The sequence below is a fragment of the Sus scrofa genome, chromosome 14 (assembly GCF_054392235.1).
Source record: "Sus scrofa isolate SSC_HxYL_T2T_F1_AM1 chromosome 14, Sscrofa_HxYL_maternal_Yorkshire_Landrace_v2.0, whole genome shotgun sequence".
Taxonomy (NCBI): Eukaryota; Metazoa; Chordata; class Mammalia; order Artiodactyla; family Suidae; genus Sus; species Sus scrofa.
Genome location: NC_139396.1, coordinates 23,259,488 through 23,279,564, shown reverse-complemented (window position 1 = coordinate 23,279,564; position 20,077 = coordinate 23,259,488). Strand labels below are relative to the sequence as shown.

At 41.8% G+C, this 20,077-nt stretch overlaps 1 protein-coding gene across 1 annotated transcript in view; it reads left to right on the top strand.

Annotated features, from left to right (window-relative positions):
• The window catches only part of SPTLC1 (serine palmitoyltransferase long chain base subunit 1), a 55,897-nt gene extending 37,701 nt beyond the window's left edge, over nt 1-18,196 (top strand). Inside the window, exons 9-15 of the mRNA XM_003483378.5 lie at nt 2,263-2,370; nt 4,662-4,757; nt 5,094-5,190; nt 6,306-6,360; nt 11,473-11,590; nt 14,868-14,941; nt 16,797-18,196. Coding sequence (XP_003483426.1) covers nt 2,263-2,370; nt 4,662-4,757; nt 5,094-5,190; nt 6,306-6,360; nt 11,473-11,590; nt 14,868-14,941; nt 16,797-16,890 — 642 coding nt within the window. The 3' untranslated portion in view covers nt 16,891-18,196. The remainder of the gene's footprint in view (nt 1-2,262; nt 2,371-4,661; nt 4,758-5,093; nt 5,191-6,305; nt 6,361-11,472; nt 11,591-14,867; nt 14,942-16,796) is intronic.
• The last annotated feature ends 1,881 nt before the right edge of the window (nt 18,197-20,077 follow it).

The following is a 20,077-nucleotide window of genomic DNA, read 5'->3' as shown; positions in this document are numbered from 1 at the left end:
CCCAAACTAGTTTGTTCATTGTTAGTGAAACTTCAGCTAAAAGATCACTGGGGACCCCCTCCCAATTTGATATTGATTAGCAAGATTAGCTTGTAAAACCTTGATTGCTAAAAAATAAATGATCAGAGATTCATGGTATGGAGCATCACATCATCATTGCATGCATTATTTCTTCAGTTTCAATGGAAAGATATTTTCATAATTAAATGTTTAATAATTAAAAGTGTGATTCTGGCACAAGAGAAGATTACATGAGTTGTGGAAAATTTTGAGAGCCCAACTTCTCGAAAATTTAGTGATTGATAATCACTTTAAGAGATTACAAAACTAATTGCAAAATACATATCATACAGGGATAAATCAGTTAAACATCAGGGGAGAACAATCTATACATTTGTTCAGCTTCCCAATATATAGACCAAAAAAATTATGAAATAGTTAAAACATATTAATATGCATCTAAACCTTTGACTTGAAAGGAATTTTCTTATAAGCCTAAAAGCAAAGGGGGAATAAAAGATTTAAAAACATATTAATGAAAACTTTTTCTACATTAAAAAAATGAAACTAAATTAAAACTTTAGTGGCTCTGAGAGAAGTTTATGTGCAACATTTCCTAGGGATTTTTTTTTTTTTTTTTTTTTGTCTTTGTCTTTGTCTGTTCTAAGCCCGCACCTGCAACATCTGGAGGGTCCCAGGCTAGGGGTCAAATCGAAGCTGTAACTGCTGGCCTATGCCAGAGCCACAGCAATGCGGGATCTGAGCCACGTCTGCAACCTACACCACAGCTCACAGCAACGCCAGATCCTTAACCCACTGAGCAAGGCCAGGGATCGAACCCACAACCTCATGGTTCCTAGTCAGATTCGTTAACAACTGAGCCACGACGGGAACTCCTTCCTAGGGATTTTTATGTATAATCAGACCAGTACTTAACAGATACTTAACAGATAACAGGTAGATCACGTGTCTGTGTTCATAATGTCTTATTAACATTTCCTTCTTTAAAAATTGGCGTTGTGGGAGTTCCTTTCATAGCTCAGCGAAAACGAATCTGATTGGTATTTATGAGGATGCGGGTTAAATCCCTGACCTTGCTCAGTGGGTTAAGGATCCGACATTTCCATGAGCTGTGGTGTAGATCGCAGACTTGGCTCATATCTGGTGTTGCTTTGGCTGTGGTGTAGGCCCATCCGCCAGCTCTGATTAGACCCCTAGCCTGGGAACTTCCATATGCCGGGGTGTGAGTTTAAAAAGCAAGAAAAAAAATTGGCGTTGTGCTGTCTGTGTTAGTGAGTTAAATTGAATCATTTTAGAGCATCTAAAAGTACAAATTTTCATTATTCATGGTAGTTATGCTCTATACACACGTGTGTGTGTGTTTATTTTTCTTCTATAAATGTGTTGCAAATGCTGAATTACTGAACTCTTGCTCCTAGGGCAAATACAGAGTTAGTTTTATACAAGCCTCTGATCACAACATTTCATCAGTTGCTCGATATATAACCCTATTTTATATGTGTTTTTGTTTAAAGACACTTTAGTGTATGTTTTTGATTCACTCACATGGAACTCACAGCCAGCAGTACTACAACTCAGGCCTGAATGAAGCTTGTATACCACATATATTTTCTCCATAAGGTTCATCACAGCCTACTTGCACTGAGGAACACTACATGGGATTTCAGCACTGTGTTTGGGGGTCATTTTCAACAACAGAATCACCAACAAAAAGCACAAAATGCAAAAAGTATGGCAGTAAATTAGAATGTAAAAAGGACATGTCTTTACCTCTAAGCTGAAGCAATCTCCTATTACCTCAGCAGGGCTGGTGCATGTCACATGACTCAAAATTTTCACCACTCTGTGACTGTGCCCTGAGTATTGGGTTTGGAGTTACAAATAAATTTTAGCAAGTAAGGGAGTTCCTGCTGTGACACAGTGGGTTAAGAATCTGGCTGCAGGGGCTCCAGTAGCTGCAGAGGTTCAGGCCCTAGTCCAGCACAGTGGGTTAAAGGATCCAGTGTTGCTGCACCTGTGGCTTGGCTTCAGTCTCTGGCCCAGGAACTTTCAGTGCATATGCAATCATAAAAAAAAATTTTTTTTAGCAAGAAGGCAGATCTACAGATATGAAGCCACCAATTTTGAGAATCAACTGTACATGCGTTTTCCCCTCTTTTTTATTTTAGGTTTAATTTTGTTCTTTTCTTTATGTTCTTTGTGCTCCTAACCTTCAGTACTTTGTGTTTATTTACCGCTTAGGTTAAGTTAAAATACAAATACAAAGCAAGGATCTTTCTGGAAGAAAGCCTTTCATTTGGAGTCCTGGGGGAGCATGGCCGAGGAGTCACTGAACATTTTGGGATTAACGTAAGTTCTCCTTTTTTGGAACATTCCCTCTTGTGGAAACCATGCAGTTCCATCCTGCTGGGCAGGTTTCATGGGCACAAGACAGTGCTCTTCATCCATGTGCGGGGTACTGCTTTGGTGTCTGTCACTTCACTGAGCCCAAGGAGGTTTGGGTCAGCCAGAAGAGGGGCCCCATCTTCCCTTAGAACCTGTAAACTCAAAGTGGCCAATCATAGAATATATTGTTTACATGGTAGCATTTCTTCCCAGCTTCCAGTGTCTCTTCTCTAGAAAGTTAAATATGCCTTCTGGTTTTTCCTTAAAACCAGTAAGACGTCCCTAAGTCATTCTTTAGAAAGTATTTATGGTGGCAGTGAAAAGATGCTCGTTCTAATATTTAAAATTCTATATTGTGTGATAGTTTTTGTATAATGTTAGAAATGCCACCAGCATGGATTCAGCAGAGCCCCTCAAGGCCCTAGACAACTGGAGTGAGTTTGTCATGTTTTCTTTTGCTGAAGGGAAATGAGCCTCAGCTAGCCTCATGCTTAGTGGTTTGAGCTGCTAGAACCTGAGAGAGGGGTGACTTGGGCCCTTCTGCAGAAGCTGTCCTCACCCACCACTATGAGGTCAAGTTGAAGGAAGCTTTTCTCCAAATGTGTGCATGAAAGTTTCGCAACCTGTGTTTAAAAAATGACCTTCAGAGTTCCCGTCGTGGAGCAGTGGTTAGCGAATCTGACTAGGAACCCTGAGGTTGTGGGTTTGATCCCTGGCCTCGCTCAGTGGGTTAAGGATCTGGTGTTGCTGTGAGCTGACGCAGCTCAGATCCCACGTTGCTGTGGCTCTTGCATAGGCTGGTGGCTACAGCTCCGATTCGACCCCTGGCCTGGGAACCTCCATATGCCGAGGGAGTGGCTGTAGAAAAGGCAAAAAGACAAAAAAAAAAAAAAATGACCTTAGATTATCCGCATCCCTATACCCATACAGACCTAGAGAAAAGTATAGAGCAGAATGAATCACACAGAGTTGATTGATGCGTACTTCTCAAAGACAGACTGACATTTGACTATTAAATGCATTGAAGAATTTAAGATAAATGAAGTATAATTCAAGGAAAATTTACACTGGGACAGTTTTTAAGGCATGAAAATTTTAAAGAAGGAAAAGCATCGACTAAATTCACCATCTTTTAGCAATTATCTCTGAGATAAGGCTTGAGTAAGAGTGCAATGTATGGACCTTATTTGGATCCTGATTCAGATAAATGCTGTGAAGAAGCTTTGTGAGACACAGATATTTCAACACTTAATACTCCATACTTAGAAATTTTTTTTTACTTTTTACTATGGTTATGTTTTTGAATGAGTGCATATATTTTGTAGATGCACACTGAAATATTTATAGACGGAGACATATAAAGTCTGGGATTTGCTCCAAAGAAATGATGAGGGTCATAGGGGGCCCTGCATTGATCCATGATTGATAATTATTAAATCTGATTCAGAAATTGTCTAGGTGCAATTATTGTCTCTACTTTTGAATATGTTTGAAATTTTTCATAATGAAAGGTTAAAAAAAAATCAGAGTGCACAGGTTTCCATCTTGGATCTATGGATCCCTTAGAAAAACACACCAATCATTATCATGGCCAACGCCAACAGTGAGTAATTATTGAATGGCTGCTGTATAGCAGGGTGGAACTTGGTGCTGGGGGCTAGAGGGGAAGGTGAGGCTCAGAGGTGTGCTGAGGAAGTAAGAAGCTCGTGGGTACTCAGGAGCCCAAGGGGCACATTAGGTTTATCCCCTGCCCATTTAGTCCAGTTTGGTCAAAGAATCCATGGCCGTGACGTTTGGATAAACTGTTTCACTTTTGAAAAGGTGAACAAGAGAAATGGGATGTAGTGCACATCCCGAAGTGCTCAGAACCCTGAGAGGTTTCTTTTTATTTCTGCAAGTACCTTCTGTTGAGAAGGCCAGCTGAGACCACTGATCTTTCCTTAGCAAGGAAAGGACCTTATCTCGTACCCTTGAATATTTTTAGTATCAAGCAGCTTTAGGTTTCATCTTTTATCTATCTCTTCACCTGTGAATAAATTGTCAGTGCATGATGAAATGGCAGAAAGTATAAAGTGAGGCACCTTCAGAGGTGGGCATCAGTCCTTTTAAAGATGGGTTTTGTATGGCTTCTCCTTGATTTTCATGTAGGTAATTTGTTTGAATCTGGATGTCGACATGATTAGTGCTGACATTGGCCCATTTTTTTCTTTCCTTTAAATCGAGAAATAACTACCATTGTTTCTCTTTTCTGACAGATTGATGATATTGATCTCATTAGTGCCAACATGGAGAATTCACTTGCTTCTATTGGGGGCTTCTGCTGTGGCAGGTCTTTTGTAATTGACCATCAGGTGGGTTCTTTTGAAAAAACAAAAGCAAAAACTCAAACTAATTGCATTGGTCACCTAAAAATGTAACTGCTAATTACAGAATTTCTTTCTAACTTAATCACACAGTTTTTATTTAGAAGTAGATTTATTCAAGAATCACTCAAAATATTGACCTTTAGCAGTTATCTCCCTTTAGAAGAAAAGTTTTGTTTTTATTACGTGATAACCTGTACATGCCTGGATCTTACCACCTTGCCATTTGTACGTACTGTTCATTAGGTGCTACAGAGAGTTGGTGCCTTTAGATTTTTTAGCCCCCAACATATATATATATGTTTTTAACTTCTTTCTTTTCAGCGACTTTCTGGCCAGGGGTATTGCTTTTCAGCTTCGTTACCACCCCTGTTAGCTGCTGCTGCGATTGAGGCCCTCAACATCATGGAAGAAAATCCAGGTATAACCTTGAAACCCAGGAAGTCAGAGATGTCGCAGGTTATTTTAGTCCTGCAGCTGGTTTGCTTGTGTGGGTGGGGATTAGCTCGAAGAAATTACTTCCCAGACAGAGCTATGGCTCTGAATTGCGTTATCTGGCATTTAAGGGAAGAATGGCGGTGAGGAAACTGTCCCTGCCTCCGGGTTTCATTTTAGAGCTTCTCTCCTGTTTCTGGAGTTGAAGCCAGAGCCAAAGCAGGGCTGGCTCCCAAGGTGGGTGGCGATGCCAGAAAGAGGATGGTTAGCTCTGGGCCATTCTCCATTTGGTTTATCAGGGGTTTTTTTCCTGAGGAATTAGCTGAAGTATGCTCATTTTTAGTACATGTAATTTTATAACTCTTGCCTAGTTTTCCCCTTCAGTCTTTGAACCATGAGTGGATACTTAGGCCAGACTGGTTTACCAACCATTAAAGCTTGCATAATGAACAAGTTGACTAAATTTAAAATGTGGTTTGGGGTTGTGACAGTGCCTCCTCACCAAAACCTAAAACAAAAATGGAAGAGCAGGCCTGGTATTTGTAAGTTTTACATTTTCTAAATTTCTAAAGTTTCAGCATGGGGTTTAATTCAAAGAATCGTAAACATGAGCATTTCTGTGTGCACATTCATATATTTGCTTGTCAGATAGCCTGGCACTCCCATCTCCTGCTCAGCTATTTCAGTTTGTGAAATTCTCTTAAAGAAAGCAAAAAAAAAAAAATAGGAAGAGATCATAGATGTTACTACGAGGTCTGTTTTTTCCCAAAATGTTTTAGCGTCCAGAAATAAGTAATGTATTTGTACCCTTTTATTCTTAGCCAGATAATTTATAGACTGTTGATAAGAACAGAGCCATTGTTTTGTTGTGGAAAACCTCATCCCAGATTTTGCTGAAATTGGGGTGAGACGGTGCAGGCTAGTATGTGCCAGAGACTGAAGTAGGGGCCTTCAGAGGAGATAATGGCTGTCTATTTGTGCATTATTAGTGGGTAGAAGGATTTGCAGAATTTTAAATTGAAGAACTGGATCTAAAAAACATTTTTAGATTAGTAATACAAATCTTTCAAATATACCATCAAATGTATCTTTTTTGTTCAGGTATTTTTGCAGTGTTGAAGGAAAAGTGCAAACGAATTCATAAAGCTTTACAAGGGTAAGTTTTAGATATTTTCAACCAACCCGAAGTGCACCTGTACCACATTTAAATAACTCATGAAAAATTTTGAATGTCACCTCTTTGGTTTGAGCCCATTTCATAAGCCTGGGTCAGTTTGACTGAATTGCAACTAAGAAACCAAAAATGTAGTTCAAATTTGTCTGTGTGTGTGTGTGTAAAACCAGAGCATCCATTTTGTCTTTGCTTTGAAGAATCATAACGTCGTTATTCTAAAAATGGTGTAAACTCATTAGTAAAATATTAATAGGCTTATAGAAGCTCACAACCATGAAAGTAAGAAATAATGCAGCATGCTACCACCAGAACTAACCAGCGTAAGTGTTGGCGAATCTCTCCACATCTGTACGAACAAAAGGATGTAATTAGGTGATCCTGGGTTCATGCTGTCCATGTTACTGTTTAGAAACTTCTAACTTTTATTTTAAATTACTTCAAGAAAAAGAAGTGAAGTAGAAGTGACCTTAGGAGAGTTCTGTTTGTTTTCACTACAGAAGAGTAGTTCTTCAAGGTCCCTCCAGAATTGAGAAAAAAAAATGGAGGCTGTCTTCAGGCAGATTTCTGGTCTTAGAGGAAATGGTCTCCCCTTGCCCGTGGTGCTTCTTGTTGTCTTTCCAAGGTCAAACCTATCTTTTTTAGGTGTGGAAGTCCTATCCCAATTGCCAGCTATGGAAACTAGAGTCTTCCCTAAAAAGAAAAGGACAGTTGATAAGTAAGCAGGTCACAGATGTTCCAGAGAAAGTAGGGACAGAAATAATTAAAGTCTGAGTCTGACTTCATGATGGTAATAAAAGTTCTTGCATGATTTATGGTAGAGATATTGTTGTTTCCAGTTACATTGGTTTATGAAATATTAATAAACCAACCCATCTCAGCACATTGGAGTTACTGTAAATTCATGAACACCACCTCAGATGCTCTTTGTTCTGTCTAGGAGCGTTAATTTTTTTTTTTTTTTTAATCCATTAGTCTACTTTTCCCAGCTCTTTCACACTTTATTTTCTAAAACCCCTAACCCTCTGTCTCCCAGTTTTGACTGACAGCCTTGCCTCATGCTGTCACTTGGGAACTCCCTCGTTTGCTCTCACAAACCAGTATACCTCTGGAGAGCCGACCAGTCTTCCCTCCTGTTACTGCCAAAGAAATCATTCTCCATTCATCCCAGCTCTGCTTTCCTAAGGACCAGGTGCCTTTGGTCTTCCCCTCTCTTTTCTCTTTAGCTTCTCTCCTCTTTCCTTAGTCATTTGATTAGCATTCAGGTACTCTGCCCTCTCCTCTTATATGCCTCTTTTCTGTGACCCCACATTCCCCTCTAGCAGTTAGCCCATTGCTCTGCTTCTCTTTGTAACCAGTCTTTTCCAGGGTTGTTTACGCTTTCTCCACATCCTCATCTCTTGTGTAGACTTGAAACTACTGAAACCCACCTCTGTCCCACGCTTTACCCAGAGTGTTCCCATGGAAGGCCGATGATGCCATGTTGCCACATTCACTGGAGCCTCTTCAGAGCTCGTCTTATTTACCCTTTAGCTTTCAGCACAGCTGACAACTCTTCCCTTCTTGCAGCTCTTTTTTCTTTGGATTCCCTTACACCACACGTCTGGTGTTTCTTCTGCCTCTTTGAATTTCTTCATCCTGATTACTCTTTTAACGTCCCTCTCCGTAGAGCTTAGTCCTTGCTCCCCATTTCTCTCTTACCTGCCTGGAGAATTGCCTTCTTCCACACCTGGAGCTTCAGCTCATTTCAAGACACCTGTATATAGATTTGTTATCAACAGACTCTCCCACTCCTTAGGGCCCGAAGTCTCACATCCAGTGTCCTACTCAGTCTTTCTACTTGGAAGACTTCACAGGTGCCTCATCCCAGCACACAATGAAGGACATGTGAGTGCAGATTGTACAGGTGTCTAGTTATTTATAGGGAGCAGGAAACAAGACAGCAAGGAGGCCACTGTAGCAAGAGGGGAGAAGTAGGGGCACCTAGTGAAAGATAAAGACCAGATGACAAGGGCCAGACCGTGCAGGGCCTTATTGGCCATGACAAGAACCTGGCCCAGATGGGAGTCCCTGGCTTGGTTCTGAGCAAAAGAATGGCATGACATGGCTGAAGTTCATGTCTTAGCAAAATTACTCTTGTGTTATATGAAAAAATAGATTATATGGTGGCAAGTACAGAATCAAGGAGACCAGTAAAGATACTGTTGGCAATGCTGCATAAGACAAAGATGATGGTAAGGAGTTCCCGCTGTGGCACAGTGGGTTAGGAATCTGACTGCGGCAGCTTGAGTTGCCGTGAAGGCATGGGTTCAATCCCAGGCCTGCACAGTGGGTTGAAGGATCCAGGGTTGCTGCAGCTGTGGTGTAGGTCCCAGCTGTGGCTCAGATTCACTCACTGGCCAAAGAATTTCCATGTGCCGAGGATTTAGCCATTAAAAAAAAAAAGATGATGGCGTCCCTGAACTTCATGGTAACCATGGAAATATTTGGATTTTGGGTATTTTTGGTAGGTAGAGCTTGGTAGATTTTCCAAAATTGCACATGCAGAGTGAGTAAGAAGACTTAAGCTTGATCTTAAGGTTTTTTTGGTCTGAGCAACTAGATGGAGTTGCTAGTAAGTGAAATGATTAGAACTATTTGGGGAAGTGTGTTGGAAAGTTGAGTGTTGGCTGTGGTAAACTTGAAATGCCATCAGACATCAAATAGAGAGTAGTCATTGAATATACAATTTGAAGTTTAAGGGAGAGAGCTAGAGGTAAATTTTTGAATCATTAGCACGTATATAGTATTTGAGGCATTTTAATATTGAAGACATCAGAAACCAGCCAAGGAGACTGAGAAAAAGTGGCCAATGAGGAAGAGACAGACCGGAGATTCTAGGTTTCTGGAGGCCAGATGGAGAAAGAGCATCAGTAGGAGGTGAGCATGTCATATGTCAGCCTCGCTGACTGGCCAGGTAAGAGAACTGACTGGGTCAGATCCTTTCGTTTCATAATGTGGAGGTTAGTGCACCTTGGCGAGTAGTTTCAGGGCATTCGAACCAGGTTCGGGAGAGGCTGGGAAGGGGGGAATTGAATACAGTTCCGATCACTATTTTGAGAAGTTTTGCTATCAAGAGGAACAGAGACGTGGGATGGTATCTGAAGGAAGAAATAGGGTCAAGAGCGTGATCTCTTGGCTTATTCTAGGACCGCTGTCATTAGGTTCTAAATACCATCCTAACACCACATTCTTTGTTTACTGCTTAAGGCTCTCCTATACCAGTTTCCCTTCCACTTCATTGGTTTATTTGCTCAGCCTTTAGATCGTTTTCATCACTGTGTCTGTTTTTATCACCATGTAAGTTTTTTAGTAAGTTTCACTGAAAATATGGCTAGAAGTTTAATTGTAACTGCATTAAATTTTCTGACTAATGTGGAGGGAATTTGTATGCATGAACATGATCTTTCATTTGAATCTTACTTTGTGTCTTTTAATGGCATTTAAAGTTTTTCCCTAAAACCCTTGTATCTTTATGGGACCTTTAAAGGGAATTTCTGGATACCCTTTGGATTTTATTGCTATTATGACTGGTGTTGCCTTTTCTCTTAAGTTTTCTGCTTAACTATTGCTGATTTGTAAGAATGCTAAGTTTTTTCGAAACTGACCTTATATCTAGCAGTCCTTCTAAGCTCTCATTAATTCCAGTAGTTTGTTTCATTCTGCTGTGATGTACATAAAAATCCATTGTCTGTAGTAATGACTTTCTTTTCCTTCCCAATTCTTTCTTTATTGCATCAGTCTGAGTCTCTAATACTCTCAGTGATAATAATAAGCATCCTCTCACACCCACTATAAAAAGCATTTCTTCACTAAGTATAAAGCATCACACTGTAGATGTTTGATGGTGGCCTTTATAAAATTACTCCTAGATTTGGAGACTTTTTAAAAAGTCATTCGTTTGTCTCATGCTGAATTTCATCACTATACTGTCATCCCTCGGTATTGAGGGATTCCACATCTACAGATTCAGCAACCCCAGATTGAAAATATTTGGGGGAAATAAATCTCTCTTCCTCCTTGAGAAGCAGCAGGTTTCGGTGCTGTTAATCCTAAGAAAGAAGAAAATAATCGTAATTAAAGTTGAACATGTAAATAAGAAGGTCACTTTACCATCTAAACATATTGCTGGTGGTCAAAATATAAGTTTTTTTTTTTTTTTTTTTTTTCGCTTTTTAGGGCCGCACCCTCGGCATATGGAGGTTCCCAGGCTAGGGGCGCAATTGGAGCTACAGCTGCCAGCCTACACCACAGCCACAGCAACACCAGATCCAAGGCATGTCTGCAACCTGCACCACAGTTCATGGCAACACGGGATCCTTAACCCACCGAGCGAGGCCAGGGATCGAACCTGCAACCTCATGGTTCCTAGTCAGATTTGTTTCTGCTGTGCCATGAGGGGAACTCCTCAACATATAAAATTTTAATGCCACAAAGCATCACTGTAATTTATGAAAGACAAGATACAAACTAAAGATTAGATAATAAGCAAGGAAGCAACATTATCAATTATAATAAGTAGTCCAGGAAGGAAACAGAATAAGTCATAGAAAATGATGGTACAGACGCTTCCCTAAGGTGGGTGATGAGGGAGGCCCCCAGTTGAGTGACACTTGGCCTGGGACCGGGCAAGGCTGGCTCTAGCAAGGCAAGAACAAGAGAGCAGATGAGAGGAATCGACAGGGCTGAGGCCCAGGGGCTGAGTGGGCCTGCGAGGGTCCTCGTGAGGAGGGGGCGGCCCCAGCCCAGATGTGAGGCATGGAGACCGCCTGGTGGAGGCTGGGGGTGACACACATATTCCCGGTGAAATGTGAGCCAGGGTGTCCACCGGGGCCTGGGCCCTCCTCCCAGCCCCACTCAAAGAAACAGCACTGCAGGGTGTCCTAGACTCAGAAGCATGTTGTCAGAGCTGCAATCCCACCACATGATGTTTCCCACGAAAGTCTCAAGTTTCCGTTATGTTCATTAATGCAGACTTTGCAAAATTATTTATAGGTGAGAAATCTGAGCTCAGAAGGGATTTATGTGTGTGTGTATGTGTGTGTTTCCTTTCCTCAGCATTTCTGGATTAAAAGTGGCGGGAGAGTCCATTTCTCCAGCATTTCACCTCCAACTGGAAGAGAGCACTGGGTCTCGAGACAAAGATGTTAAACTACTTCAGGAGATAGTAACTGGAGTAAGTATCGGACTATTCAAGTGACTCTTTTCCTCCCCTTCAGCCTGGAACCCGAGCAGTGTTTAATGTCATTTTTAAGAACAGGCTCTGCCCCAAGGGATAGGGGACATTGGAAATGGCGGTTGCCCCTCTGGTTATGAATCATTCTGATGCCCAGCCTTCCTGACCTCTGTCCCTGCCTGGCGGGATCTGCAGCACGTCTCTGCTGACAGGCTGCAGGTTATCCCATTGGATGAGTTTTCAGCTCACACTGAAGTTATATCCTGTGTCACATCGTAGGAAACTTCGTTTCCACTCTGAATAATTAGTCTTCCAGAAAACCCATGTGCTTAGCATTCACAAAGCAGGCTTTTGCACATGGAGGCGGGGACGGCATTGTGCGTCATGACGGCACTCGGCACAGGACAGCTGAACCCGCAGCATAGCTCAGAAACAGGTGACAAGACTTTTGTAACCAAAAAGGAAAGAAGAAAAGCCACTTCTTTACTGCACCTACCTCAGGAGGTTGGTGTAAATGTCTTCCACTTCTGAAAGTCATTCTGCTGCTAATTGTGCCTTGGTTATTAACTGAGGAAGGCATCACAGGGGAAAGAGCCCTCGACCTTTTCTGTTCAGCAGAGCGGCCTTCTCCCAAGTCCCCTCTCCTTCTGAAGAACCTCAGGTAGCCCCACAGCACTGAGCAGCAGGGTGGCACCTGAATCTGAAATACATGGAGTATGTATATGAAAATGCAGACAGGCTGCACTCTGCTCCCTTGTCCTGCTTGTCCTGACGGCTCCTTCTGGAGGCTCCTGCCCTGGGTCTGTGCTCCAAGGGGTCCAGACAGTAGTGGTGGCTCCATCTGCTGTATGCCTCTGCCCGGCTGTGGCACAGTGAGGCCAGGCCCACGTCCAGTCACGTAGCTGCTCACGGGTGGAGACTGGTGCGAAGCCAGCCTCTGGCTGCACTGCTGGCTTCAGTCGCCCTGTGATCTGTGAGCCATGAGCCTAGGGTCATCAGCTCATGGAGAGCTAGCAACTTGTGGCCTCCTTGGGTCAGGCTGGGTCTTAGAAAAAAACAAAACCAAACCTAGACCTGAGAGAGATTCCTAATTAAGGAAGCGTGTCAGATCAAGAGTGATCAGGCTGGAGTGGTTCTCGTCTTGCTGGGCGAGGAAATGTCACGGATGTCCCCTCGGGTACAGCTCTGCAGATGTGAAGAAAGACAGACTCTTGAAAGGGAGAAGTCATTCCACAGACCGTTTTTACTGCCTCGGTGTTTGTATTATAATATTACTTAAATGTGTACAGACATAAAGAAAGTACAGCGTCCTTGTAATTAGAGTTCTTACCAAATTATACCAAATGTTATACCAAAACACATTTATAAATTAAGCACAAGCTAAACAGACAAGCCTAGGAAAAGTCAAATGAATGTCATCACCTTCCTGTGACAATTGACTTTGTTTTCTAAATTGAGTTGCCAGTGGTGTGACTGGTGCTGGGAGCCGCAGAGCAGCCTCTGGGAGCCGAGTGTCCCCTGAGTCTGTGTGACGCTATTATTCACCCAGAGCCCCCTCAGGACGCTTCTCTGCACACCCCCTGTGTCTCGGGATGTGGGCCTTCTCTAGGTGCCAGAGTGTCAGCTCCATGTCAGATCCAGGTCTGTTCTTTCCTCACTGGAGAACAGTGAAGGGCTTCCTGCTGCTTTGTTCCAGAGAGAGACACGGCACAGGGCGTGAGAGCCAATGACTCAATACTGCATTTGCGCACGGTATCCTCCTAACAAAAAAGAGATCCAGCATTGTATTTGTGAGCCTTCAGGAAATCATCCTGAGAGTTGCAGGGGAAAGAGCAATCTCTGGGGAGGGAGCAGAATGCTCTCTGGAAACTGCATTTAGGAAGAAAGGAGAAAGATCTTAACAGTTTCTTTGCATCATCACAGCTTCCATCTGAAAAGTCTTTTGTCCTGTTCTTTGCTTTTTCTTTTCAATGTTTGAAAGAGAAAAAAGAGTTATGGCACTGTACCTCATGTTTAAGCTTTGTAGAACTGAGAGGTTCTGCCAAGTTTTTGTTGAGTTGCTTGACAAAACACTGTTTTTATAAACTGAGGTATGGTTTATAATGTTTCTTAACTAGCCAGGACTCGAAACAGAGCCAGTCCAGATGTTTTCAGAAGGAGTTAACTTTTCCAAGTGCACTTACAGAATGTAGAATCAGCAAAAGTCATTGCCTGGCATTGTTTTCCATGTTTTCCTAGCAGATAAAAACTTGCTTTGCAACTTACAGAATAGCCTCTCTTCAGGCAAATACCTGCATGGCCACATGCTGACTCTGACTCTTCTTTTCTTATACTGCCCCTTGCTCTGACTGATTTTTTTTTTTTTTTAATGCAATTCACATGCCATAAAAGTCACCCTTTTAAAGTATAAAGTTGAGGAGGTCTCCTGTGGCTCAGCAGGCTAAGGAGCCAGCATTGTCACTGCAACGCTCAGGTCATTGCTATGGTGTAGGTTCAGTCCCTGGCCTGGGAACTCCTGTGTGAAGCAGGTGTGACCAAAAAAAGAATAATAAATAAGAAAATAAATACCATACACAATTGAATGGTTTTCAGTGTACTCCAAGTTGTGCAGTCATCACTATCTAATTCCAAAACATTTCATCACCCCAAAGAGAAACTCTTGGAAACCATTATCCTGATCTGACTTTATGCTTTATTTTGATAGCGATTATTTTCATTAAAATAAAATACCCACGGATGGGTAATGTATGGGAAAGCTGTGCAAAAAAATGTGTGACACCAGCCTCTTCTGTGCCTGGTAGCACCAGCCTCAAGTGTAGCACACAGGAATCAGAGTTGTTGCTGATGTTTGACTTGTGAGCAATTTCTTGCTGAAATGCTAAGTCAGTTCTTGGTTGGCCTACAGGGCTTTCCTGAGACTATTGCCCCTGGCCCTAACTCTGCTTTGCCTAAAATGGTAACCACTAGTTACCCATGACTATTTAAATTAAGTCAGATTCAAAGTTCAGAGTGCACTTGACTAGCCATCTGTCAAAGTGCCCAAGAGCCGCATGTGCCCCTAGCTACGAAACCAGACAGTGCAGAGTGAACAGCTCCTCATTGCAGGACGTTCTGCAGAACAGTGCTGCTCGAGATGGTTTTATGGTGTTTTGTTTTGTCTTCTAGTAGTTATAATTGGAAAAACTCCTACTGAGGGTAGCATTTCAGTGTACCTTCCGGTTTTATTGACCAGATGCCTGTCATCCAGGTTGCAAACATCTTCCTTTTTCTCACACAGTGCATGGACAGAGGCATCGCGCTGACTCAGGCGCGCTACCTGGAGAAGGAAGAGAAGAACCTTCCTCCGCCAAGGTTGGTAGACTTTAAAACATGACCTGAGTTGCTGCTTCTGACTTTAAACTCTGTGTAAAATGGATCATGTTTTGAAATTTTTAGAAGACAGTCACAGGATAAGGAAGAATGTATATCTTAAAAAATAGTACATCACCTATTTCTGTTCTTAAACTAGATGTTTTCCCATTTTAATTGAAAAGTCCTTCAGGACTCTAGTTAATTTATTGAAATAGCTGGTTCCCATCGGCAACGGCCCACCAATGGGTGACAGTGCTCATCCCACCTCTGGCCCAAGCACTATGTGGTACTTCCTCCGACAAACGTTTATTAAGTTAAACACCCAAGGAAAACCTGCGGCGGTGGCGAAATCTAGAGAGGTTCGAGCAGCCCTCCATGAGAATGTGCCTCAGCTCATGATTTAAAATTGGTGTCCAGGGAGTTCCCGTCATGGCGCAGTGGAAACGAATCCGACTAGGAACCAGGATTCGTTACGGGTTCGATCCCTGGCCTCTCTCATCAGGTTAAAGATCTGGTGTTGCTGTGAGCTGTGGTCGCAGATGCGGCTTGGATCTGGCATAGCTGTGGCTGTGGCGTAGGCCAGCAGCAGTAGCTCTGATTAGACCCCTAGTCTGGGAGCCTGCATATGCCGCGGGTGTGGCCCTAAAAAGACAAAAGACAAAATAAAATAAAATAAAATTGGTGTCCAGAGACACTGTCTTGGGAAAGCTCCCCGGTGTTGTCCTTACTTGCCATAAGTAATAATAAATCCCTTCTTCTCCCAAATAAATAAATAAATAAAATTGGAGTCCATTCAACCAAACATGCTGATTCTGTCCCCTAAGTACTTAGAGTGTAGTCGAAGGAGGTGAACACCCAGAGCATGAGTGTTCAGGGCCATGACACAGGGTCAGTGAGGTCACAGAGGAGGAGGGCAGGGTTACTTCTGGCCTGGGAGGGACTCGGGCTTCCATGAGCAAGCGATGCTTAAGCTGAGACTGGAGAACCGATGGTATCAAACAAGCTGGGTGGGCATCAGACTTTCCAGCAGGGTCTGCAGCAGTGGGGAGGCCTACGGATGCATCTGGGGAGCCCAGAACCCAGGTATGAGAGGAAGCCGAAGGAGGCCAGAAAAGAGCCAGAAGCACTCTCAAAGTGGGAGCACGTGCAGGCATGAAATGCCAGGCCGGGTTCTGGAAGGCTGCTCTGGCAGCAGCTTGAAAGTGCTTTGAGGATCCTGCTCTCTCAGTTCTGATTGTGAGCCTGGGTTTCATTAGGACAGGGGTCACCCTCCTTTTGTGCTCTCCATGGCCAGCCCAGCTCAGTGCGTGTCTGTCCAGGGGGCGATGCGGCTCTTGGCAGAAGAGAGTGAGAAGGACAGATGTAGAATTGCTTTGTCAAGCTGATATTTCTTGCTTCAATTGCCTGGAAACTTGAAATTTTCTGCCTTGCATCAAAGTATTGTAGAACTTCTGTGTGACTTACTCAGTTATCAATATGCACAACTGTATACTCACTGATTTGAAAAGCATTGACCTCCTGCCTTGGGCCTGGTACTCCTTGCAGCACTAGATTATTTAAAGAACAGAATTTCCTGCCACCCCTGAGCAGAGCCCCACTGCGAGGTTACTTTGACTAGATTGCTGCTCGTCTAGTGGGAAAGGGCAGACTCCTGTAAATGGCCAGATGGTCAACGCATTAGGCCAACAGGACCCAAGGCCCCTGCCGCAGCTGCTCGACGCTGCCAGAGCCGTGGGAGAGCGGCTTGGGCAGTACGCCGGGTTCTAGTAGACCTTTATCCACAGACACAGGTAACAGGCTAAGGCTTGCTGTAGGCTCTCATTTGATTATTTTTTTGTCCCTTATCATTTCTCAGCATTAGGGTTGTGGTCACAGTGGAACAAACAGAGGAGGAATTGGACAAAGCTGCTTCCACGATCAATGAGGTGGCCCAGATCGTGCTGCTTTAGTCTGTGTCTCCAGCCTGGTGACTGCTCGCCACACAACACGCAGACAGCCCTTGGAGTCTGCAGAGCAAGCCAGGGACGGGCCCGCGGGTACTGGATAGGGTGTCACTGGATGGTGTATGACATGAGAAGGATGCTGGTTACTCTTTAAGGGAAAACACATCCAAAAGCCCAAGAACTGATTTTGTTTTTTTTTTTTTTAATGAGAACTAATGACAGCATATAACTGATATTCAAATTGTGCTATTTAGTACCGTTTAAATGTTTTATTAATACTTGTATTTTATATTCTTGTTGTTGTTGTTGTCATTGTTTAAAAATGGAGCTTCAGTTTACCTTCCTTGCCTTCTTCCAGTAAAGATTGTGAGCACTCCTTAATATTTCATAGACAAATGTCTACGTTAAAGTTTAGAAGCACTTCAGTATATATGATACAAAATGTATTCTTGAAGATCTCATTCAACCACATATTTTTCAGTCTTCATTATGTGAAGCTCAAAGGTGGCTAATATATAAAGGAACACTTTTTGTGTGATTATTATAAACTTTTCATTATAATATATATGAATCGTAGAATTTTTATATACAATACACTAAATGCTAATGTTGCACCATTTCTAACAGTGAATCTTAGCATCCCTAACCAGAGAATGGTCATTATTCTTCCTAAGTGAGCAATAATTTAAATCAAATATTATTTTATTTTACTATAATTGACTTTTACATTTATTATGGGTTGACTTATAATCTGTTTTTGGAAAGAGGGTTATTGTGGTGATCCCAAAATAGAAATCTTATCGTTGATATGTTAAAATATCTTGAATGTATTCTTTTTTGTATAATGGGTTTGCCTAGGGAGATAAAACTTCAGGCTTTTTCTGAGCTGAAGAAAATGAGACCTTTATTTCTTTTCAGCTTATGAATTCCAGATATCTAAAAAAAGATGTGAAAGCACTAAAAATAAAAATTTTAAGCTGTGCTTTAGCTATGTTTTTTCTTTAGCAAACAAGTTGGGTGGTATAAATGTTTGTGATATATGCCACAGGACAGTGCATCGATATTGCACTGTTATTCCTTCTCTTTTTAAAAGGAAAGGAATAAAATTGTTTTAAAAAAGTCATTTTTATAATCTACGTTCATATTAACAAGTGGTCTTCAACATCTTTTTAAATAACATATATTTTTTAATGTTTAGTTTCTATTTTGCTTGAGGTATTTTGTACGTATGTGCCTTGTGATTGCTGCTGCTTTAAAGGGGGATGAATCTGTTTTTTTGTTTTTTAATGAAATAAATCTACATTCCTGATAATCAGTCTGTTTGCATATGTAATGTATTCAATAGAATAGTCTCTTTGGGGGATGAATCTGTTTTTTGTTTTTTAATAGAATAGTCTCTTGATTTTAATTTTTGCAGACCTAGGATAGTAGAGTGTGTGTGTGTGTGTGTGTGTTGGTGTATTGGTGTGTTGGCATGGGGGGGGTTAGAAAATTTAATTCCTTAGTGCCTTTCTTCAATGTAGAGTATCTGAAATTTGCTCGGTTCTTACCAATTTAAGCCTTGGCCACATATGACCTGTTGTTTTTATAAACAGATATGGGGGGGTTATAACTTTTCAGCTACATTGATAATACCTGAAAAGTCAAAACTGCAATACCTAGAGTTTATTTCTACTTTAAAAAATGATCAGAAGCTCCCAGAAAAGATGGTGGAGCAACTCCCACTGTTCACCTTCAATCCTTGAAACACATCAATACGAACCAAAAATGAAGTCTTTATATTAAAGCTATAGAGTACGCGCCATCCAGTAATGCACACCACATGAAATATCTGCTAGAAACAGTAAATCTGTGTGAAACAAGCAAAATGCTGAGAAACAACAAGCATCTCAAATCCAAAGCAGGTTATAAATTGCTGCTTTAGAAGCAGAGGGTGCTGAAGTGCTCTGTCAGTGATCCTCCATTTGCTGGGTGAGCAGCCTGGAAACCTCTTAGAGCCGTTTCCACTCAGCAGTTGTCCCCAGGAGAGGAAGAAGCTACATGACTGCTCCCTCTGTGTTGTCTACAGGAGGCTCCCTGAGAGGATTAGGACAGGTGGACCACAGGCCTGAATAAAGCCAAAATCACAAAACTTCTAAGGAGAGCCTTGGAGGAAATATTTCAAATCTCTGGTAAGGTGACCATGAGTATAATACCAAAAGCATAAACCAAAAAGAAAAAATTGGTAAATTAAGCTTCATAATTTTTTTTAAAATTTGCTCTTCAAAAGACACCATGAAAGAAATGTGGACAAGCCACAGACTATGAAAAAATAGTTGCCAATCCTTGATAATAAAAGATGTGTATCCATATACATAAAGAATACAACTCAAATCAAAAAGCATAATTTAAAAAAGACGAAAGACTTGACATTTTACCAAGAGACATTCAGATGTCTAAACTCATGAAAACGTATTCAACCTCTTTAGTCATAAGAAAAATGCAAATTAAAGCTACCAAGAGTTCCCGTTGTGGCGCAGCAGAAATGAATCCAACTAGGAACCATGAGATTGCAGGTGCAATCCCTGGCCTCGCTCAGTGGGTTAAGGATCTGGCATTGCCGTGAGTTGTGGTGTAGGTCTCAGACATGGCTGGGATCCCCTGTGGCTGTGGCTGTGGCTGTGGCGTAGGCTGGCAGCTATAGCTCCAATTTGACCCCTAGCCTGGAAACATCCATATGCCACAGATGTGGCACTAAAAAGCAAACAAAAAAACCCAAAAAAACTACAAAGAGATACCATTACACACTCATTAGAATGACTAATCAGAAGTACAGATAAATACCAAAGATTGGTAAGATACGGAAAAGTAAAACCTCATACATTGCTGGTGGAAAGGTAAAATGATACAATGACTTTAGGAAAGAGTTTGGCAGTTTCTTAAAAAAGTTAACATAAATTTGCCATGTGGGCTGGAAATTCCACTCCGAAGAGAAATAACGTGTTTGTGCAAAACCTTGCACACACGTATTCCTAGCAGCATTATTCATACGAGCCAAAAAATCAATCCAAATGTCTGCCAACTGACAAGTGAATAAGCAAAATGTACATTCATGCAATGGAATGCAATTCAGCAATAAACAAACTATATAGATAATTCTCAACATATTGGTAAATGAAGAAACCAGATGAAAATGACCACAAAATTACATGAT